General features: G+C 43.7%; 1 protein-coding gene across 1 annotated transcript in view; it reads left to right on the top strand.

Moving 5' to 3' along the window:
* clip3 (CAP-GLY domain containing linker protein 3) overlaps nucleotides 1-23837 on the top strand; it is a gene marked incomplete at both ends in the record, with an annotated part of 28683 nt that extends 4846 nt beyond the window's left edge. The window contains 12 exons of the mRNA XM_079513636.1: nucleotides 4568-4707; nucleotides 12421-12514; nucleotides 12765-12926; nucleotides 14997-15115; nucleotides 15797-16033; nucleotides 18653-18788; nucleotides 18886-19029; nucleotides 20344-20478; nucleotides 20829-20952; nucleotides 22604-22680; nucleotides 23208-23283; nucleotides 23783-23837. Coding sequence (XP_079369762.1) covers nucleotides 4568-4707; nucleotides 12421-12514; nucleotides 12765-12926; nucleotides 14997-15115; nucleotides 15797-16033; nucleotides 18653-18788; nucleotides 18886-19029; nucleotides 20344-20478; nucleotides 20829-20952; nucleotides 22604-22680; nucleotides 23208-23283; nucleotides 23783-23837 — 1499 coding nt within the window. The remainder of the gene's footprint in view (nucleotides 1-4567; nucleotides 4708-12420; nucleotides 12515-12764; nucleotides 12927-14996; nucleotides 15116-15796; nucleotides 16034-18652; nucleotides 18789-18885; nucleotides 19030-20343; nucleotides 20479-20828; nucleotides 20953-22603; nucleotides 22681-23207; nucleotides 23284-23782) is intronic.
* Nucleotides 23838-24794: the final 957 nt, after the last annotated feature.

Here is a 24794-nt window from a genome sequence, read left to right as displayed (position 1 = left end):
TTTTAGCTTGTTAACCAGTATGGAGTGGTTCACGGTGTCAAAAGCCTTTTGGAGGTCCAGCATGACCATGCCGCAGTATTTGCCAGCGTCCACCTCTTGTTTGATGTGGTCGCTCAAATAGAGAAGGCATGTGTCAGTGGAGTGGGATGTTCTGAAGCCAGATTGGATCTCGTACAAACTACTTTTCAACCTGTTCATAGACTATTTTTTCCATCACTTTCGAGATGGAACTAAGAATAGAAATAGGGCGGTAGTTGCCGGGGTCTAATTTACTCCCTTTCTTGTGCAAGGGGGTTACTTTGGCCAGTTTGAAATCTTGGGGGACCTGTCCCTGTTTGATGGAGAGGTTTACTATGTGGGTGATGATTGGAGCTATAGAGATGGCTGAGTCTCTGAGAAATTTGGAGGGAATGTTGTCATGGCCTGTGGCCTTGTGGGGTTGGAGGGCACTCAGTTTCTTAATTACCTCATCAGTTGTTACCATAACTAGTTTAAAATCGTCTTTACAAACACCTAGGTTTCTGTAGAAGGTTGTAATGTGCTCTACACCAAAGAGCCCAGAGTGGGAGGGCAGTTTGTTAACCAGAGTTGTTGCTATGTTTGTAAAGAAGATATTCAAGTAGTTGGCCACATCAAGGTTGTCAGTGATGAGAGTGTTGTCCGATTTGATGTTTATGTTTGAAAACCTGGTTTTTAGTTTCTGACCATAGCCTAGTTGATTGTTTAGTAGCTTCCAGAGCTCATGAGGATTGTTTTTGTTTTCCTGTGCTTTATCATTGATGAAGTTACTTTTAGCTGATTTGGTCATGGCAGTTACACTGTTCCTTAGCTTGATTCGTTGGGTATTTAGGTTGTTCAAACGAGCTTGGCGAACACTGTCGAAGCGCTTGGCTAGCTTTGACTTGCATTTTAGAAATTCAGAGCATTTTTTGTCTCTGGCTTTCATTGCAGCCAGTATGTCCGAATTCATCCATGGTTCCGAGCGGGTTTTGCCCCTGGTGGTTCTCAAAGGAGCCATGTTGTTCAGTACTGATGTATATTTGGTTTTGAAGCCAAGCCAAGCTTCTTCGACAAGTGTGCTTTTAAGCTCATCGGACCAATCCAGACTCTCCAATACTTGGTTAAAGACCTCACTAGAGTAGTTTTTGAGGTCCCTTGATATGACTGTTTTGTGGCAGCCGGTCTTAAGTTTTTGTATTTTGCGGGTACAGAATATCATAAAATGATCACTAAGCCCACATACAATAACCCCTTTCTTGGAGATTCTGGATTTGTCCGAGGACAGAATGAGATCAATGACAGTTTGAGTAGAATCACACACTCTAGTGGGTTGGGTAATTAGCTGACTGACACTATGTAGATCACAGAACTTACTGAATGACTTAAACACAGGTGCTTCCTTACGTTGCATGTCTGTATTGTAGTCGCCAATCAGGATTTTCTCTACACATTCCTCCTCAGCTAAGCACCCCTCAAGTATATCATAGAACCCATGTTGGTCAGGCGGTCTGTAGACGGTGCCCACTAATACTGATTTAGCCTTTTTGAAAATGAATTCAACCCACACAGTTTCAATTTCATCATGCTGTAAGTCAGTACGAGTAACATATTCAGTGTCTTTGTGAATATACATACACACACCACCACCATGCCTGTTTCTGTTCTGTCGTTTCTGATCAAAGAATAGTTCTCTATTTCAACTTCTGGGTCTTTGGTTGACTCATCAAGTTTAGTTTCAGAGAAGCTAATGATGTTCGCCTTACCGCATTGAAACATATGCCTGATTTCAGCCATTTTGGGTCCAAGGCTGTTGACGTTCAGGTGAAAGATATGTAGTCCGTTGGCTCTGACTATGGTGCTTATTTCCTCCGTGATGAAGTAGGGGAGCGGAGGGCCATTGTTGATGTCTGTAGTAGCCGCGGGTTGCCGTGGGGGGAGGGTGGGGGTGCGTGGGGGTCGTCGTGGGGTGGCGGGAGTGGGGGAAGGGGTCCCTCGTCCAGGTTTGTTGTGGGCTCTGGTGGGGTTGATTGAGCCATGGTGTCGACTGGAAAAATAGCAGGTAAAGTATCACGGTGTGGCCGATTGGGTCCGTCTCCAGCCGCGTTGTCCCCCGTGGTTGGATGTGGAGACTCGTCACGCCTGTAGATGGTGGTGTTGACCGTGTCTTGTGCCTCGACTGCCGCCGACGTTAGATCACTCCTCCGCATCCTGCTGTTGCCTGGGACGCGCTCGGCTCTTGCGAATATAATATCCACAACCGGGACGTCAGCGTGTATATTCAGCATGGGTGTGCAGGTTGGCTGGTGAGGAAGGATGCCAGCGGAGTTGTTGTCGTTGGTCGTCGCCTGGCTGGTCGACATTGGTGTTGTTGTGTCGACGGCGATTCCATTGTTCTCCACCGCTATCTGTCCACTCCGGAGCAGTCTTGTCATTTGTCGTGTGTTCACGGGACCAGGGTTACTTTCGATGTCGCCAGACAGTAACAAAATAATGAGACAGAAAGATCTCTTCACTTTGCTAAGCTGGAGCTTGTCTCTTCGGGCCAACAAGGACTGAATAGCTCCTAGGCCGTGTCCAGGACGCTTACCATTGTTCACGTTGCTTTCGTCACTGACCAGGTAAAAGTCGCTGTGAGAATCAGGTTGAAAATCCTCTTTTGCGGTTTTGTTTTTCTCCATTTCACCTCGATGTAATCCCCTTGGTATATTAAGATAGGAATCCGTACACCATAGGAGGAGAAAGAGAAAATGTGGAAAAAACCGCGACTTTGAGTCAGAAGACGCGCACGAGCGAGAGAAAACACGTCTTGCCATGGTGAGAGCGGAAGTTGCATTACCCTATTGCATGTTAGTATGGCAGCGTGGCTCTGCTCATGTGATTATCAGATAATCTGAGTACCGAGACACAGGTCTGATATCACATTTGATATCTCCGATTAGCTGTGCAAGACACAGCTCTGATATCAACAACCCCCCCAAAGCAGAGCCAAAGATACAATAATCCATGAACAACACATGATTCAACACAATGAATCTACACAATCGCAAACAATACAATAATATCCCATAACCCCAGGACTAAGAACTACAGGGAGGAGAACTTCACGAGCTGCCTGTCAGCTCAGCATGGAGAGTGAGTAGTGAGCTGGGGCTGCTTAAGAAGGCCGCCTGAATTGCACTGTGGGAATGAGGGCGTGGATGAGATAGCTCGTAGCGAATGAGTGAGAAGGGGGAGGCCTGGAGAGGCAGCTGATTTAAAGAAGCAGTATGAATTACTAAGGGGAACTATATATATATATATAGTTCCATATAGTTAGGCATGTAACGATTCACTCAACTCACGATACGATTCGTATCACGATATGAGGTTCACGATTTTTTTATCTTCCACCCCCCCGAGCTTTTTTCACATTTTTTATTTAACTACATTGCAAAAGAAGTAGCATTACTTTTGACAGTGCAGAAACATACAGTAATTGCCTTCCTTGATGAACATCAACGACCATCATCACCTGGGCACAGTCACAGACACACACAGCTCCCCTCTACAGTGCTCTACTACTGAAAGTGACTCTCATTTCTCTCCAAAAGCACTTGAATATGATGGAATATGACTAAAGCTCACATTTCACATCACACACCTTTTTTTTTGTGAAAATCGATTATTTTATTTTAATAAATCGATTCATATCGGCGGGATTCATATCGATATATATCGATATACGATATATCGTTACATGCCTAATATATAACCTTCTGTCTTCCGTGCCTCAATGAACTATCGCTACGCTTGATTAAATGTTTGCCTCCACTCCTCTGCTGTCATCCTCCTCTCGTCTACCTTTGTGTCATCGCCACGTGCTTTAATTTGATCTGTCACTTTAGCGTTTAATCACATTAACCATTATTTGATACTTTAGCTGTTGATAAATAGCAGATCTACAAGCTTGTAGTGCCGCACTATACAGGCTTGTAGATCTGCTATTTTTGGAAAATCTTTCAAATGTGTGCAAATCTTTGAATATATATTCTTTCACAGCGAACGTTTTTTAACTCAAATATTTGCTTCCGGGGGGTCCCTGGAACAAAATGTTTTCAGCATCTGAAAACAGATTTTGTAGAATGTGGTCTCAGGTCTCATGGGCTAATTCCCTTGTCCTTCCGTCCTGTCCTTCCCTGTCCTCTCTTATGTTTCTCCTGTCCTCTGCTCATCCGTCTTCTGCCCTGTCTCTCGTCTGATTTGCCTCCTCTCTTCTCCTTTTTCCATTTTGTTCTTCAGACCGCCAAGGACCGTGGCTTTATTTCCCACCATACCGACCATAAATAGAAGTCCACAGACACCCAAACCTTTGTTGTGTTCTTGTGTTCTGTTGGATGTTCTTGTCTGTCCTTCTATGTTCCGTTACGCTGATGCACTCAAATTACTGCCAATCAGTCAGTGGTTTGAGATGTTTGAGAATACAATCTATAATGTAAAAGTGCTCTCTCTCTCTCTCTCTCTTTCTCTCTCTCTCTCTCTCTCTCTCTCTCTCTCTCTCTCTCTCTCTCTCTCAATCTCTTCCCTCCAGCCTTTACGTTCTTTGATCCTAATGACCCAGCCTGCTTAGAGATCCTGATGGATCCAAAGACCACCATCCCAGAGCTGTTTGCCATCGTCAGACAGTGGGTTCCTCAGGTCCAGCACAAGATAGACATCATCGGCAACGAGGTTAGGCATGCGCACATGTACACAAACATGCACACACTTTACAATAAAGCAGAAGTGCATTAAAAATCATACTGTATAGGGTCAGCCAAAAATACCACTTCTAGCACGGGACACTGTTGTACGAGTATAAATCAGGCTTGAGGCTCAGTCCTGAGGTCAGTTTATTTATGAACTAAGTAATGGCCCCTACACACTGTAGGAGTTTTAAAGTTGTCGGCGAGTCATCAGATCGTTGTACATTTCACACTGCAGGAGTCTTTTTTTTAAATAATTATATCTTTGTGGCTTTCACACTAAACGATTGATCGCCGACCAGGGATCACACACTGCAAGAGTTCACCAAGATGCAGCGGCTATTTTGTTTTTTTTATTCCAATTCATTTTGACATGCACGTGCAGGATGCGGTGATACAAGCGCGAGACCTTAGACCCACACAGGGCGCATCTCTCTCTCTCTCTCTCTCTCTCTCTCTCTCTCTCTCTCTCTCCCCCCGTGCACGGCACGCCACACACACACAGCAATAGCCATGCAGGCTACACACAGGGCGGCATGTTTGTGATAGCGCTATAGCGAGACAGGACGTTATAATCTTGAGTTTCATTAAATAACTCTGTCTCTCTCCGCTCGCGCACACACACACACACACACACACACACACACACACACACACACACACACACCAGCATGATCGCTGAAAAGTTTGCTCTGCACTGTTGATTCCGAATCCGATGCAGTTTTATCAACATTCATTCAAGTGAAATGCGTAACGGCAATATTGGGCTAATATAGGCTACCAATATGTGGGTAGCCTAAAGGGATTTACCGACGGAATGAAGGTTATATATCTATTATACATTTGAAAACATGTGCCCAAGCCCAGGAAAGGAACATAAAGTCACCAGCTACTACGTCACTGACACGCTGCAACACGCTGCAACACACACTGCAACAACACACTAACACGACACAGTCTTACCCTCCGCGTCGATCCACGGCTATCTCCTCATGTCGCGCCGCACGGCCACACTCAACAACACCCGCGTGAAAACTGTCATTGCACTGCCACTACAGCCGACTCCCGTCCACACTCACAAACAACAGCAATATCAATAATAAACACAAACACGCCACAAGCACCGACACCCCCGCCTAATTTGTTGCCACGTCTATGCAAACAAGCACAGAAAAAATGCCATTCAACACGCTACTTACAACTCGCTTACAATTCGCAGACCTGGCAACACTGCATCCCGTCATTCCACTCTTTTCATTGGCTGCGCCGCCAACATTGTCAAACATTGTTGCCACGTCTATGTAAACAAGGCCGCAAACCCTGACTTCCTACAGCCTACAGCCTATACTTTCACACACTACCACTCGCTTACAATACGTGGACCTGGCAACACTACATCACCCCTTCCCAATGGCTCAAAACCCCACCACGTGACCCACGTGTGTTTCGTGTTACCTTTCACACTTCCGGAAACACTACCGGAAGTTACACGGTACACACACACGCACACACACACACACACACACGTGCGTGCGCGCGCGCACACACACACACACACACACACACACACACACACACACACACACAGTGTACCAAAAGTAGAAGAAGACGAAGAACAACAACACAGGTTCTACACTGATTCTAACTTGGATGGAGAGCGCCGCGATTACATACACAGTTACAATCATGCAAACACGACCGCGTCGACACCTGGCGTGGTACAATCGGGACGAACCGAGGCGCATATATGGATAACAACAACAACACTACACGCACACGCTGCAACAACGCGCTGCAACACAAAACGTAAGTCACGTATGTAACTATGGTTCTATGAATCCTGGATGACTGCTTAACACTGGATGCTTGGCGTCCAGTGTTAAGCACTGCCTCTGGCAGTCAGTAAGGATGAAATAGAACAGCTGTGTACAACGCAGTGTCACTGCAGACACGTGTGTGTGTGTGGTGTGTGCGTGCGTGCGTGCGCGGGGGGGGGGGGATTTTGGATCGCCTCGCGACGCAGCTGAAATGGCACACACACACACACACGCCACAAAACGCTAATAATAATAATAATAATACACAATTACAACACTACACTAATCATAACAACAGTACAGAACAGTACAGTACACATGAGTACAGTACAGAAAGAAAGCTCACATCAGAATATTAATCCATGTAATAATAATAATAATAATAAAACATCATAACACAACACTAATAACTATAATATCAACAGTACAGAGAACAGTACAGTACATCAGAATATTAATCCATGTAATAATAATAATAACAATAAATAAGCACACAACACTAACAACAGTACAGAGAACAGTACAGTACACATGAGTACAGTACAGTACAGTATACTGTTCCTGCGCCTTGCCATGCTCTTTCTATCATAATAATAATAATAAATAACAACACTACACTAATAACAACAATAATATCAACAATACAGCGAACACTACAGTACACATGAGTACAGTACAGTACAGAAAGACAGCTCACATCAGAATATTAATCCATGTAATAATAATAATAATAATAATAATAAATAATAACACAACACTACTAACTATAATATCAACAGTACAGAGAACAGTACAGTACAGTACATCAGAATATTAATCCATGTAATAATAATAATAATAAAAAAACACTAATACAACAGTACAGAGAACAGTACAGTACAGTACACATGACTACAGTACAGTACAAAGCCTTACAGTACAGTACAGTACAGTATACTGTTCCTGCGCCTTGCCATGCTCGCTTTCATACGCACATACACAAAACCAAACAGGGCCACTCAGCCAGCTTGGCAACTTTGCGCTTTCCAAGCAAATGCATACATGAAAACATCATGGGTTGCCATTGCCTTCTTCCCATTTGCGACGCATCGCGTTAGGATGAGCGGGCCAAAGGCCCGCGAAATTCTAGTATATATACATGTAGGTATATCTGATCATCTATACAGTCGACAGACAGACAGACAGACAGACAGACAGATAGACAGCAGTGCTGTGAGCAGTGTGCTCTCATTGGCTGTAATACAGGCCTTATCGGGTCGCAGTCGCAACCCAGTTCATACTGTATGATATCCAGTCGGCGACAGAGTCAAATATCAAACGTGCTAGATGTTCAGAAATGGTCGGGGAGGCGTCGGCGAGCGCTTTTATCGGCGCTGGATCTTCTCGCAGCTCCTTTCACACACAGCGAGCAAAACCTCGCCGATCAAAGCCCGATTTTACGTCAGATTGGGGGTTTTGTCGACGAGCGCCAAAAATGCTCCCCGACAGCATAATCAGAGCAAATATTGGGCAGTGTGTACGAGCCATTAGGTATCCCTGTCTGGCTAGCTGGCCATTGTTGGGAGATAATTCACCAACAGCGTGATTCGCGGAGGTGGTTAATCACCCTGAAGGGTAGCCAGACATTATTCCACGTATTACTGCTACTTGCATAAAATAATAAATAGACGGTTGACACAATAGGGCTATAAGTAACATGGGTTTTATTTAGGCTATTTAGCATACAAAATATGTCCGCTCAAGAAAGTAGTTCCTTCTCTCTTTTACGGCACTGATTGATATGAGCCGAGTGCTCTGAGGCAGGCTTTGATCAAAGCTGCCGTTGATTAGCCATCAGTCTGTTATAGAGCAGAGCAGTCATTATCAAGAAATAACACCCTGATGAATTCAGCGAATGACAAATCAGAATCAAGCATTCAACCAAGCTGTGTAATAAAGTGGGATAACTGCCTCATTTTTGTAAGAAACAAAAGGATGGCCTGAAACATGACACCATGTGCTATAGAAACTCAACACAGACAGAAAGATAGATATTGAGTCCATCTCTCCACCCTTAATGCTACTATAGGACAGCTGGATAGAGCTACTGCTCAAAAGCATAGATAGAGGTTGTGTGCGTGTGTCCGTTCGTGCGTATGTGGGGCTATGAGTGAACATGTAAGATTAACTGTAGCACGTATTCTTTTAAAAAGATGTTTATGGTGGCTCTCTAGTTATGCTCTATTTGTGCTATTTCTGTTCAGTGTTCAGCGCTGTTGGGCTTCTGTAATGGCCGGTCACCAGTGCGTGCGCACGCACGCGTGTGTGTATGTGTGTATGTGTGCGTGCGTGCGTGCGTGCGTGCGTGTGTGTGGTTTTTACTGGCACAACGCCAGTGCTTGTTTAACTCTGAGGCAGTAAAACCGGACCTCTTAGGGTCCACTTTTACACTCTCAGAGTTGCAGTGACACAGAGGAGTATGCAGTTCACTGTGACCCAGTTTCGCAAAAAAGAAAAGCCAGTTAACTGTACGCTACGTCTATGAAAAGCCAGTTAATTGTATGCTAAGTCTATGAAAAGCCACTGTGAGATCTGCCACTTTCACCACATGTCCTTCTGACTTGAATTAAGCACATCAGCATGTTTGGATTACTTGACTCACTTCACTTGAATAGCTCCTATTTGAGGTACGGCCGCTGTCAATGGTGCAATATTCTAACTCTAATTGAATGATGATATAGTGTTGATTTTGACAGCAGATTTTTATTTAGTTTTAGTCAGACTTTTGAACATATTTTATTTACTGTAGTTTTAGTGTTAATCTAGTTTTAGTCGACTAAATATCATGAGATTTTAGTCGACTAAAATGTATTTTGACGATGCCTTGATGGCGTCCTAATGCCTGACTATAGATCGGCTGAAAATAGCCAATCTACAATCTCACAATGTGTTTCAGCATGCAAGCAATACAAGCATAACAATTTAAATCACTTCTTTTAGTTCTACTGGATCTCTTCTCCACTAGTCCCTCCCTAACATTTTGTCTAGTTTTTATTTGTTGACATAATTGTCAATATAGTCTCAGTTTTAGTCATCATAGCTTAGTTTTTTGTGAAAATTGTGACACTAAATCAGGAGAATGAACCACCCTGAGATAATTGATCAGATTCAGTTTTATTGTGTTCCAATTTTATTGTATTTTATTTTTTCACGTCCTGTATTCGTCCTGTGATGTCTCTCTCGTGATTGGATAACATTGGTATCCTGACCTAAAAATGCATTTTCTATTTAATAAAGAGCTGGATAGACAGTCATGATAGTGAAATATAGAGCTATTTAACTCTTGTTTTAACCCAAAAATATCACTTACCAAGTGGTTCTGTTGTTTTGGTGGTAAATGAGCACTCTATCAGAGAGAGAGAGAGAGAGAGAGAGAGAGAGAGAGAGAGAGAGAGAAAGAGAGAGAGAGAGAGAGAGAGAGAGAGAGAGAGAGCTGCAGAGCTCATCTCCAGTGATGGACAGGAAGTGTCAGTGAAGCGTCCTGTCCTCTTAATACACTGCCAGTTCCTGAATGTTAATTTAACGTGCAGGCAGTGGACAAAACAGACCTTAAATCCATAAAACACTCTGCGTTTTGCAGCGCACCACAATCAGTATTTTCCTTTTCTTCATTTTCCGATGGCCTACACGGCCGCTACTACCCGTGGCCGTGGTGGTAAAACTGAGTTTTGATTCTTTGAACAGTCAAAACAAGACGTAAAAGAACCACACTTTTGAAAGAGAGGGCAAGATAGATGGAGTACAGGTGGCATTGGAAATGGCAACACAACACTAAGCAAAACAGCTCCGTCCACACTTTGACTGGAGGTGAGTGAAGTCGCATGCCGGTGAAAGACAACAGTAATCATAAAGATGGGACACATGCCCACGTTAACTTTTACCACTGAAAAATTGAGACTACTTAATCAACTTTCCCGAACCCCGAAGCTGTCCCAGTCATTACTTGCGCAAGCAGAGTGCGCAAGTACTGCGATCGGCTGGGTATGTAATATGTATGTATGTCGGTGTCCTCCACCGGCCAATAGGGGGCCACCATTATTGGTGACGTAACTAATGTACAGTACGTTTCAAGGTTGAATATGCTATTCTAAATCCTCTAGACCCGTTATATGACTATAAAATAGCTCAAGGCTGTATTGCTGATTACTTAGCTTAGGACCCCCGCAGTGGTGTCCGGTTAGAACTTAAACCAGGATGCTTTGACTTCTGCCTTCTCCCTGAAGCCGACCCTCTATATATTCTCCGACCAGGCTTGTCATGATGACTAAGCCAGTTAGATCTATCCATATATGGTTCTATCCATATATGGTTCTACCATATCTATCGATATCAGCACTAGGTCGGCTCAGGCCCAAATATAGGGATTGTCATACTAAACATGTCATATATCATATAGCCCAACGTCCTAGTCAGAGTCTTCGTTACAATGACCTTATACCAACCTTGAAACGTACCTTAGTTACGTCACCAAGAATGGTGGTCACTTATTGGCAGTTGGAGGACACCGACACATACATACATACATACATACATACATACATACATACATACATACATACATACATACATACATACATACATACATACATACATACATACATACATACATACATACATACATACATACATACAGGGAGAGAAAGAAAGTGAGGAAGAGAATGACGCCAGAGGATGAGTGTGTGCTGCTGTAGTATGACTCAGCAGCAGCCCATTGCCTCAGTATACAGACGAAAATGATTCACAAACTGTACAACTCCTAATAGGGTCATAACTGAGGTCCATATAACCTGCATAATTATAAATACTTCTACCTCATTATTATGGTGCAGCTTTGTTGAAAGCTTGACTTTGCTGTTTGCAATTACCTCTTTACATTCCTGCCGAAATGGAAGCTTGTACGGTAAATCGCTAATTGTTTAATTAGTATTTTTGGTGATTGACTTAGTAGTCCACGTTTAAGAAGCGGGATAACATGCACCAGAATACAGAAATGACTAGTAATGGCTGTCTCACTGTATGTTATCCTTTAATTCTTTCTTTCCCAAGTCCGTATATATACGTACATCGACGCTAGGTGGCGTCATATCCCAAGTTTGTATATATACGTGGACTCCGTCTATATAATGGTTGATGCCTACAGAAGCCTTTAACATTGGTCCGGTTCCCATAGCAACGCCCCACCGTTCCAACTATGGGATTGCATATATATTCCGGGCAAACACAGTCTATTTAAAGTGAACGTATGCGATGGCCCCTGGAGCTGGTGTTTATGCTAACAGCTAGCCGCAATTATAGAGTTAAAGATGGAGTGCTGGGATTTTTGTAATTTTTCCAGTTTTTCATGTGTTTATGAGGTGTAGTTGTTATGTGCAATGATGTCTTCCCTTTGTATTTAGGGTTTCTTCTTGGAGGCTGAAACCTTGACCGTCAAACGTGCCAATGAAAATAACAGTAATATAGTGACATCACAATATCATCCCCTCCCCTAACCCCTCCCGCTTTATCATACAATAACAGCTGTGGGTGCGGCTTCAGGTGGATCACCACCCAACACCACCCACCTTGCCTGGTGGGTGGTGTTGGGTGGTGATCCACCTGAACTGAAGCCAGGCATAGTTTAATGAACTGGTGGGCATGTCCACATAAAAACGACATTTTAACAAATACTGTACACTTTTTTGAAAAATAATAATAATTCCTGATGATCATGTTTTAAAATAATCACGGCACTCCATCTTTAAATACATCTTCTCTCTTGTACTTCTCTCCTTTCTCTTTCTCCATCAATCCATCTTTCTCTCCAAGTGAAAATTTCTCCCTGTTCTCTCATCCCTCTCTCCCAGATCCTGAAGCGGGGTTGCCATGTCAACGACCGGGATGGATTGACAGATATGACCCTGCTCCACTACGCTTGTAAGGCTGGAGCGCATGGAGTTGGTAAGTTAGATCAAATATAGACAGACGGACAGACCATTTCACCGCACCCCCATAAGAGCAACGTGCAACCTTTTACAAAGCAGCTGTGATAAGTGCAACCCATGTGGTGAGGCCTCTGCTGGAGTTTGTAGCCTACTTGACAGCAAGTCAGAGTCGATTTGAACCAAATAATGAATGCAATGGATGACAGGCACTAGATTGACTGTTGTATATTCGGTTATGCTTACTTTGTTTGTGATACATGTTGTAGGCGATCCAGCAGCAGCTCTGCGTCTTTCGGCTCAGCTGATCACCCTGGGAGCTGACGTCAGTCTTAGGAGTCGCTGGACCAACATGAACGCTCTGCACTATGCCGCGTACTTTGACGTCCCTGAGCTCATCAGAGTTCTGCTCAAAACAGCCAAACCTAGAGGTACACTGCAGGCACACACACACACACACACACACACACACACACATGCAGTTGTGCACGCAGATACACTAACATATACTGTAAACAACCCTCGTCATTATATGCAGTTATTTCCCTGGCCTTATATAACCACTTCAAGGGGGGCCAAACCCTTGTCTGATTTTGTAGTTTATTTTGGTTTAGGTAAAACTAAACGTTTGCAGCATGAGCCTGCATGTATTGTACAATACACTGTGATGTGGCTACGTCAATCACATTTACAATTGGGGTGTTAGAGATTTTGGTGTCAGTGCTGTCTCTGCTTGCACATTGGTACACCTATGCCTCACTGAAATCTAACACACCCATTATGAAAATGTTTTGCTTCAGTTGCGTTGCTTATTAGCCTGCAATGTTTTTTTGGGGTTTTTTTTAATCTCTTTAGTCTAATAGTCTTTAACATGAACTGGAAAAACTACAAAATCAGCCTATGGTATCACGAGTGTCCATAGCTGAATTGGTAAAGTGACCGCCCGGGAGTCAGAAAGTCCCTGGTTCTCCCCCCGGCCCCAAAGATGTGTCGAAGTGATCCTGAATAGGCCACTTAAACCCTAGTAACTGCCCAGAGCGCGGTATTAAAAGTGGCCATTGCTTCTAATAGTTAGGGTGAGTGAATGCAGAGGAGACATTGTATATACTTTGAGTCCACATACCATCTGTAGGTATGTTTGGGCCTCTGGGGAACAAGGATGCATGCACGCACACGCGCGTGCACACGCACATGTGCACACACACACACACACACACACACACACACACACACACACACACACACACACACACACACACACACACACACACACACAGGTAACCCTAGTATTGATCCAGTGGCATTTTATTTAACCTTCTCCATTGACGTCGCATGTGGTCTTCTCTCCTCACCTGTGTGTCTATTGATTGGCAAAGGATATGGCAAAGGTAAATTTATGCAAAAATATGAATAAATCCAAGTCCAACTTTGTGTCCTGTCTGTGCTGTACTTCCAAGTCCAACACAAGGTCACTGGTTAAATACCTGCAACAGCAACGTGTCGTGTTGAAGTGCCCTTGAGTAAAGTCCTTGAGCAAAGTACGTTTTGACCGTTTTTAATGCTGGAGAACACACTGACGGAGCACTCTCATTTCCACTGTAGAAGCATTATAGAAACCATGAAATGAATAAAAGACAGAATAAAGACAAAGAAAGAAAGAAAGAAAGAAACAGACAAATACCTTTCAATTGAATGATGTGATGTACTGTACATTTTAAATCAGACTTGCTTTGTACTTTATGCAGGGCACAGAAACACAGCCTGTTTTGGGCCAGTTGTCCTGGATAAAGCCTAATTTATACTTCGTCGCACGCCACGTCGAAAATAGCCGACCTACAAGCTCACAGCGGCTTGTTGGTCTGCTATTTTCCATGCCGCCGTGCGACAAAGTACCGGGCTTTTGTACATGAACCATTGCATTGTGCTAGCCTAGTTACGGGCTCCCTGAGACTTTAGCCACTTAAACCCCAACACAGTCCCATGGTAGTTGTGGTGGTGGTAGAGCAGCTTTAATGGGGTGTCATAAAAAATAACGTGTGCGCCCAATTCCCATTAATGGTGCTGTGGTCGGCACATTCACATTGTCACCGCCGGCATAGTAGTCCTCCAGGACATGGTTCACATTCAGCCTTCCTCCCATATCTCTCTCTCTCTCTCTCTCTCTCTCTCTGTCTCTCTCTCTCTCTCTCTCTCTCTCTCTCTCTGTCTCTCCAACACTAATAATTAATCATATTTTGTCCCTCACTCCTTTGCAGTATTTGTTACTGTATATTTAGCCTACAGTATGAAATGTGTCCCCTGCATTTAACTAATTCTAGCAGTGTAAATGGTGCATTTATATAGCGCTTCCAAGGCGCTTTACATAGAAAGCAAAATTGCTTTGTATTTCATGATTCTGTTTCAGCAGTTTGGGTCCTCAGCACCAAGAAATGGATGATGTGCGTTATGTTTTCTTTGAATGTTAACTAAATGACTCACTGCATGCTCTGTGGTCTCCTCAGTGCTGAACTCGACGTGCAGTGACTTCCACCACGGGACAGCCCTGCATATCGCTGCCTCGAACCTCTGCCTGGGCTCCGTCAAGTGTCTCCTGGAGCACGGAGCCAACCCTACCGTCAGAGTGAGAATACTAGCATTGTTCTTTCAGCGTATACATATATACATAATATGTCACGTTTTGTTCGGTCGCAGACTAGACATGAACAGAGAGAGCCCTCCTCCGGTTGAGAACCTTGGCTCTATGGCACTGCCATCTAGGCTGTGTGGGTAACATTAGTTCTGTGAGCTGATCTCCTGCCTCAAAGGGGCTATTTCACACAAGTGTGTTGAAATGGTTGATTCATGCCATAAGAAACAGGAAGAGAACAATGGTATATTATTATGTTTACTCATCAAAAGGATTTGGTTATGCTTTTGAATGACATACTGTATGAGTGGTAACATTGGGTTATCTTAAAATCGTCTCAAATAAACATTGTGGTAAAAAACAAAATGTCCCGGCGATATTGTCATGGAGGTGGCTCTGTATCATTTAGTGACTGATATTCGATACAGTCGATACATGCCATCAATTGATGCTTCATATCCATATGAGTCAAATAGCCGTGCTTGTTTGTTTCTTTTTGGAGCACAGTTCTTATTTGATGCGATATTAAACATTCAGAACTACAGAAATGGGAGCAGTGGAAACCTGTGACCCAGGTAGCATGTGTAAATTACATCAGACTTCGGTGCTCAATTAAATCCTCAATCTCTGTTCCTTCATTCTTCTGCCCCCCCCCCTCTCTTCCTCCTCCTCCAGAATGAAAAGGGCCAGGGGCCGGCCGACGTGGTCCCCGACCCTATGGACATGAGTCTGGATAAGGCGGAGGCGGCCATGGTGGCCAAGGAGCTGAAACAGGTGCTGCTGGACGCAGTGCCACTGAGCTGCAACCTGCCCAGAGCCACCCTGCCCAACTACGACAACATCCCTGGCAACCTGATGCTGAGCTCGCTGGGACTGAAGCTGGGGGACCGCGTGGTGCTGGACGACATGAAGGTATATAGCCCAACGATAGCGTGTTTTGTTTCAAACTCAGAGGTACATAAATACAGTATGACCCAAAGTTTTGATTGTTGGTTGAAGAGCCCGACCGAAACATTGTGCGGATAATGTATAGCCAATACATTATCCGATGAAAGGCCCTTCAAATAAGCATTGGCTTAACTCAGTGTTTAATTAACTCTGATGTCCCTATTCTGTGCATGTTGTTAAATGTGAACATTTTCAGAAATATTGCAAGGGGCCATATTCTTAATTTGTACTCATGTACTGTATGCCAAAAAATTGGACAATCTGCAAGCTGACAATGTGCTGTGGGTCGGGCTTTAAGTGGGTAGCATATTTGGCATTGTGGGTGGACTGAACGGTCTGTTCTCACTGTGTAGCTCCATAAAGACGAGAGCAGTGAAGACAGCTCCTCTCCAACCCCTCCTGCACAGGTTGGTATGGACTGTAATCACTGTATACCCAGCTGGTCACATGTGGAACGTACCTGCTCTACCACACTCACCTGGCGGGTGGAAGCTCATTCACAGGGAAACAAGATTTTACATTAAAATCTAGGTTTTTGTCTGAGATTTGTGTTGAATTTATGTTATTACTAGACCGGTGACCAGCTGTATAGAGTTGGAGATCCATGCCCCACCCGGCTATGCAATACCTGTTGTACCCGTGTCAGAGTACCCATTCCAGTGCGTTCCACCCATCTGTCTGTGTCCCTGTTATGCCCCATATATGGAGATTTCTGTATCTGTCTCTCTGTGTCCCTTTATTCCTATATTTGGAGTTCTGTGTCAGGCATGCCCAAATATGTGTTGTGATGTCAGAACAGGTCAGCTCCATATATGGCAGGGGTCCTGTCCAGAGCCCGGGCAGAGGCCTTTTGTGGCGGTTCTGGACAACCGTGGCTCCGACCGACTCGACACCGGGCACACCTTGTGGGGGTGTGGAACGCGTGTGTCGAATTTGAAGTCGGTGGGGCGAACGGTTCTCGGGTTACGTGGATTACAGACGTGGTGTATTAGTGCATTGGTGAATTTATAGATACATTTTAAATTAATTAATGCGTGAAATGGGCTAAAGTTTGTCAACAAAATGTAACATCTAATTAATGAATCGTACCTGTCCCTGCTAAATAATTAAATATGCCCAATAATGGCATAGTGGTGTTAATATGCTCACCTCACCAGTGTGTTGTATGATAGTGTATGATAGTGTATGATAGTGTATGATAGTGTATGATAGTGCTGTTCTGTACCAGCAAACAATGTTTCAACACTAAATCTTTATCAGGTGAAATATTTTCACCGGAAATAAATGTACCTTTCTGTATACAGTATACACTGTAGGCACAGGTTGATTTCAGTTTCACTTTGAATCTAGAAAAAGGCAACACATACTGTCTAAGCACCTTTCTTTGGGTGTTTACAATGCATTTGTTGGGCAGGATGTGTTGGCAGGATAGTATTTTAGACGATCCGTTCTAGTGAGAAGAACTGGAACATGTCCAAATAATACATTAGTCTCAGTGGTCTTCCGTCATCAATATCAGTGACAGAGGGTCTGACAGGGCAGCATGTCCAGGTTTTTCCAGAGAAAATATCAGGTACGCTTCTGATAGGCCGGGCTGTAACGAAAGTCTGTGGTTGGTCCGTGGTTGGTATAAGGATGGTTGGCTTCATGTCTGTCACACTTTTCTTTTTTGTCTTACGGGACGGGACATTTGATGCCTAGGCAAAAATTGTGAGGCATTTCTTTTCTTCTCAGAATCTGAATGTGGTGACAGTCAGTGTGTAAATTGACACATCTCCCTGAATATATGATATGTTATTATGGTATTTACAAGAACATCCTCTTCCATGTGGTAAAGCAGGTATCATATGTGGTGTGTACTGTAATATGTAATACTGTATGTGTATATACATCATTTGTCCTTAATTCAAACCCTAACATACATTATGCACATATACTGTGATTTGCTCACTGTGCGCTTCTTTGCCCCATATCCCATATCCATATGTTACTAACATACCATAATTACAGTAACATGATGTACGGTATAGGACGTCTGTCTGACACCGTACAGTACAGTACAGTACATACGTAACTTAAGCTATTGTGCAGTGTCAATATTAACTTCAGCTGCTCTGTCTGTCTAAAGCTTTCTCATTTAGTTTAGTTTTTAGTTTTAGTTTTTCTCTCCCGCAAAATACCCTATATACTGTGCTACTGTTTGCTAACTTGACATTGCTCTCTCTAACTCCTTTTATTTGTATTTTATACCATCTCTCTCTTTCTTTATTGTTTCTTTTCATTTTCTCCTCTCTCGTTTCTCTCCTCCCTTACTCTGTCACCTCACCTCATCTCTCTTCCTCCCTGTTGCCTTCTCCCAATGTTTGGCATGTTCTCTGTACATCTATCACTATCCCTCATCCCCCTCATCCCCCTCATCCCCCTCTCTCTCTGTCTCTCTCTCTGTCTCTGTCTGTCTCTCTCTCTCTCTCTCTCTCTCTCTCTCTCTCTCTCTCTCTCTCTCTCTCTCTCTCTCTCTCTCTCTCTCTCTCTCTCTCTCTCTCTCTCTCTCTCTCTCTCTCTCTCTCTCTCTCTCTCTCTCAGACGGGCACTCTGAGATTCTGTGGTACCACAGAGTTTGCCAGTGGTCAGTGGGTGGGAGTGGAGCTTGACGAACCAGAAGGAAAGAATGACGGCAGTGTTGGGGGTGTCCGATACTTCATCTGTCCTCCCAAGCTAGGTAACACCACCTCGTTCCGTCCATGCGCTATGTCCTACAAGGGAAACATGGTTTTAGTCGACGAAAGTAACACTCATGCTCCGTGTATCTCTCCCAGGTCTCTTCGCCCCGGTCTCTAAAATCAACAAGGTGAAGGACCTGCTCCCCTCCTCCGTCACCTCCACCCCCCGCACCCCCCGCATGGACCTGGCGTCACGCATCTCCTCTAAGGCCAAGAAAGAGAAGAAGGAGAAAGAGAAAGGTAGGTAGTTAGGGTTACGAGATGCAGTGTTGTAGAAGTTAAGAAATGTGTGAAGAAATGAAGTCCCCTCACATCTCAAATACAAATCACAAAAGTCACCCTGCACATAATTCTACATTCATTCAAACTCCTAACTCTGACTGGGGAGGGAGTCTGGGAGATCGGTGGGTTATTGAGTCTAATGACCGTGCATCCTGATCCAAGAAGAAAAGGTTGTTATGTATAGCCTGTGGACAATCAAAATCAGTTGGACATATTACATTTTGATGTGGTGTCAAAATTAAACATAATGTTGATATGGCACACTGACTGACTATGTTTAAATAATATTTCCTAAGTCCATCAAATGTAAGAAACATTCTGAAACAATAGGCGTAGTGTGGGGAGAAATTAAATAAATTAAATTAAATTAAATTAAAATGACATATATTAATAGTAATAGCCACATCGTGAACTTGTTGCTTCAATATTCTTGGTGTGTGCAACTACCAGTACACAACTAAGTATGAATCCAACTTTATTAACATAATTAACAATAACAACAATAGAAATGACTGTGATAGGCCTTCGTATTATACCAAATATACAGTATCGTTGTGGGGACGTGAGTGATCGGTTTCTGGATGCGTTTGTTAGAAAGCCACTGCGTAAAAAGAGACACACAGGCACAACAGCAGAGGGAGCTCCACTTATCTCACTCAACACAGCTTGGGCACAAACACGGGTCAAATTCATTCTACTGCTATGACACCAAAATGTAGAATGCCCTTACAACTTCAAAAAGTGTGACTCCTAACCTCCTCCATGACCGGCATAAAATAGCACCTGTCTGCAATTTGTAAAGGGTCCCTCTAAGTAAATAGCCCTGTGTCTGCATGTTGACGGTGCGTTTGCTTCCTTCTCATGGATTAAAGTTCTCAGTCGCCACAACTGATTTCAATCATTTGGATCCTGGAGATGCCAACATTTCTTCTATTTAAGGCAAAGTAGTAAGCTCTCAATGCGACGCATTGAGAGCTTGTAGAATATGCTATCTTTGCTTATTTTAAGATTAGAGCATTTCAAGTGGTCAAACTAGCATTATGTGCTGAAGCATCTTCCATAAAACCATCGTCTTTCATATAAAAGCAAACGTTAAAGCCTCAGACAGAGGTGATTTCTTCACCTGATTGGCAGTATATATTTACTGGCAGGAATAATATGACTAAAACATTATAATTTACATATTGTGTTAACGGCGCTAGTACTGTGGGGGCAAACTGTTTCAGTCATGAGATTTTATTTTTGCTTTAATCCATGCGTTCTACCCCTCAGCCCACAAGAAGAAGAAGACATCGGTGGCCAGTCTGGACCCGGATGGGCTGAACGTGGAGGTGGGAGACCAGGTTCTGGTGGCAGGACAGAAGAACGGCATCGTACGCTTCTATGGCAAGACAGACTTTGCCCCAGGTGTGTTGTGCTGTGGGACGATTATAGCAGCTTTTCACAGGGATTTGAATCTTTAGAGATACACTGGATTTTACATATTTACTGCTGATTATGTGCGTGTGTGTGTGTTTGTGTCTGTGTGTGTGTGTGTGTGTGTGTGTGTGTGTGTGTGTGTGTGTGTGTGTGTGTGTGCGCACGTGTACTCAAATTCCGAGTAGAATGTGAGAAATAGACAAATCGAGAACATTTTCCCTGGTCCTCACAAGAAATGGTTGTAGATCTGCTATTTTCGACTTGAAAATAATACAAGTGTGTGTGTGTGTGTGTGTGTGTGTGTGTGTGTGTGTGTGTGTGCGTGCGTGCGTGTCCAGGTTTGTGGTTTGGTGTTGAACTGGACCAGCCGACAGGGAAACACGATGGCTCGGTGTTCGGCGTTCGCTACTTCAACTGTCTGCCTAAGTATGGCGTGTTTGCCCCGCCCTCCCGTGTCCAAAGGTGAGGACAGTGTTGTAACCGAACACGTTCAAAGAACGATAGTTCACGAACGCGTTCTCATTTGGGCTGAACGTGAACTGAACGTACTGTATTTCTGCCTGATGAACATCATTGTGAACTCGTTCATTTCTGGCGTGTGTGAACGTCACTTTCTCTCGTTCAACTTCGTTCAAGAGTGGGGGGGGAGTGGGGGTTACAGACGTTTGTATCCTGCCACGACGTTATGCTGCTTTCACACGGGCAGATGCAAAGCTACACTAGTACACCTAGTCACAGAACAGTGTCGTCGTTAAGCAGCAGGAGGATCCCACTGGCAGCACCTGTCCGTTTATCATTAGCACAACCACGAACGTCCAACACATATACAATGAATTACTCACCTAATGCTGCCTGCAGGTTCCATGTTTAATTCCAGCGGTGTGTAACCTACATTGTCTAAGTGACAGTTTTCATATTGTAAATAGGGTCGCTAACGTGGGACTAGTACTTTGACAGCTCATCCATCGTAGCTTGTTTACAAGTGAAACGGACTTCCTGTGCAGAAACTGCCTCATCAAAATAAGAGCCACTTGTATTGATTAGTCAACACTAGTTTTATTTCTAAGTCTACTTACAGGACGTTAACATCTCATTTGAGTGCCTGTCAGCATTCTCTAAATCCCTGTCTCTCAGCTGGTGCGCAAATGCGCAAATGGCTATAGCCTAGGCTGTGGCAATAATTTTTTTTTTAAAGAACGAAAAATAACTAAAATCGTTGAACCATGAACTTTAGTTCAAAATGTTGAATTATGAACTATGAACTGAATTAGTTCCTTTTTAAATTTCTGAACTGTGAACTGAACTAGTTCATAAAATAAATGAACTTTCCCAACACTGGGTGAGGAGATACCTTCAAGACATCTCAAGGTTCAAGGTTAGCTTTATTGTCCCTTGCGGGAAATTGGTTTGCAGCCAGGTAATAGTAAAAATACACACATCAAACGACATTCAAAACACTAATTACAAAAGACTAAATCCTAAGAACAGGGGCATCTCAAAGGCTACGTTCACATTTCAGGCCTTCACCACGTTCAACCTGCTGTCCCTATTGTGGGCACAGGTGAAAATTGACAAAGAATCCTCTCCACCATGGCAGAGTCATATGGGTTCAGTTCCACTGCAGTGTATACGGCTTGGCGGATTGTCTATATGAACACGATTGGTCGTGTTCGGGGGAGGGAAATCAGACAGCAAGGGCAGTCATCGTCGCTGTGCTATCGACTCCTATGGGCTGGGACGTACTTCCATACAATTTACATTCACTCTGAAACAAACCAATTCACATGAAATCCTTTTTTTTTCATGATTTTTACCCAGTTTTAGTCGTTATGCCAATTAATTCCTCTGTACACACATTTATATGTTGTCACTGTTGTTGTATCCTACTGACTCACCTGCCAGTGAGGAGCCCCCACCGGGAGGATGTAAGGCCTTCGTCCTACTCCTCCCGCCCAATACTCCTTACTGACAGGTGCTGCCCCAGCCCGTAGGAGTAGGCTACATGCAATGACCAGTATGACCAGTGGGACCTGTGTTGGTACAGAACAGTATCATGATGTGTTGGTACAGTATTGCTAGTGTAAAGTGACATGGTTTGTTATTGCTGTCTCAGAATTGGAGGTCCTGTAGATGGAGAACGACAGACAGAGAACGACAACAACATGGTGAAGAAAGTTCACCAGGTCTCCAGTAAGTACAGCCCACTGTGTGTGTGTGTGTGTGTGTGTGTGTGTGTGTGTGTGTGTGTGTGTGTGTGTGTGTGTGTGTGTGTGTGTGTGTGTGTGTGTGTGTGTGTGTGTGTGTGTGTGTGTGTGTGTGTGTGTGTGTGTGTGTGTGTGTGTGTGTGTGTGTGTGTGTGTGTGTGTGTGTGTGTGTGTGTGTGTAATTTGAAAGCTTTTTAAGTGCCACCCATTGTTTTCCATTGGCACTTGAAACAATGAAATCTTCTCTACTCTTCTGTGTCCTGACCTGTTCTGTGTCCTGACCTGTTCTGTGTCCTGACCTATCCTCTGTGTGTGTGTGTGTGTGTGTGTGTGTGTGTGTGTGTGTGTGTGTGTGTGTGTGTGTGTGTGTGTGTGTGTGTGTGTGTGTGTGTGTGTGTGTGTGTGTGTGTGTGTGCCTGTGTGCGTGCGTGCGTGCCTGTGTGCGTGCGTGCGTGCGTGCGTGCGTGCGTGCGTGCGTGCGTGTGCGTGCGTGTGTGTGTGTGCCTCCTACAGTGGCCCAGCCGCCCAAGCGTAACTTCAATACCATGCGTTCTCCTAAAGACATTACATCTGAGAGCTCCATATCCAGGTACACTACATTACATCAAAGCATAGTCATGTATCTCCAACCTGAATCACAATGATGTACATGTGTTTTGTGTGGAAGGAATAGGCCTTTTAGCCTCAACTACAACATGGCAGGCAGGTAGACAGACATACAGACTAGTCGCTGAATGAATGCAGACACTAGTAGCCAGTAGTGCACTAATGCAGTTTTACAGCAAAATGTGTAAAAACAAATGTGTTCACAATGTGCTCTATTAAATCACAGTGAAGAGAGCTGAGCAATAACGAAAGAGTACAGCCACCAATAGTGCACCAATGCAGTTGTCAGTTTTACAGCTAATATATGTTGGGGGTATTTTGTTTTCATTTTGGGGTACCCAGCCCCCCAAAAGAGAGGTGAGACAGACAGACAGACAGACAGACAGACAGACAGAGACTAGTTGCTGTGCATGGCAAGCTATAGGGCTTTCCACAGCTACCCCACAACACAGCAGGCACTGATCTATCTTGTTCTATTCCAGGTTGCTGTTCTGTTGTTGGTTTCCATGGATGCTGCGTGCTGAGATGCAGACCTAACTCCTTCTCCAGTCTCTCTGCTCATCGGTCATTATTTTGCTTAGTTTTTTTTTTTTCAGTCTCAGACTTATCGCTGTTGTCCAAAGTCAAATGTTACCATGGTGGACCACATCCCTCCTTCCCTTTCTCCTTCTCTTCCTCTCTTTCACTCCAGTCCATTCATAGCTCCATTCTATAGCAAGATCTAGTGCCTTGTATCTCAACAGCAAATGTCCTGCGATCTCTGTAAAACATACAGAGAATGTAATTGTAATTATGAATCCAGTACTCCATTGAAAGCAGTTCTTCCGAGAATTTTTACCTATAATTTGGCCCGCGTTTGTTTTAGGGAGTTCCCAATCGCTCACTTTTGCCAAACTGTCGTAGCTTGTTTCCTTATAAAACCCAGTTGAATTCAGTCTGTCAGGTTGTCTACAATAATAAGGCTAATGCTCACGCTGCTACAAGTTCTATTCTGCTGCTACCAGCCTTGGGTTGAATAGTCAAAATAGGGAAAATAAATGGTTTGTTCCATTCTGTTTATGCCAGATGCCAGATGGGTGGGATTGGTTTTAGGGCTGACAGCAAAGTATTTAAAAAATGGATGGTGTCCTGCGTTGAAAATAGCAGATTTATATATGCTCTTTTCAGTGTGCAATACAGTCATGCTGCCTATCTGGAAAAGTGAACATTGGTTCTCTGACAAAGACAGAAAGGCACAGGCTTGAAATGAATGCAATACGTTGAACACATCAGACATCAAAAGGTGATTACAGCCATTTTGTCATGGAGCATAAAGTCAGTAACATCAGATGTCAAAAAGAAAACAGGGTCAAACGTACGTATTCAGGTTTCTGTCACCATTTTGTATAGCTTTTTTGAACTTCAAATTGACCTAATTTTTCCATTGCGTTTTTTGGTCTCCAGTGATATGTTTCCTTTGTTTTGGAAACAAGTGTCAAATATAATCGTATTTTA

This window comes from Electrona antarctica (genome assembly GCF_951216825.1).
Source record: "Electrona antarctica genome assembly, chromosome: 11".
Classification (NCBI taxonomy): Eukaryota; Metazoa; Chordata; class Actinopteri; order Myctophiformes; family Myctophidae; genus Electrona; species Electrona antarctica.
This window is presented reverse-complemented; position numbering and strand designations above follow the sequence as displayed.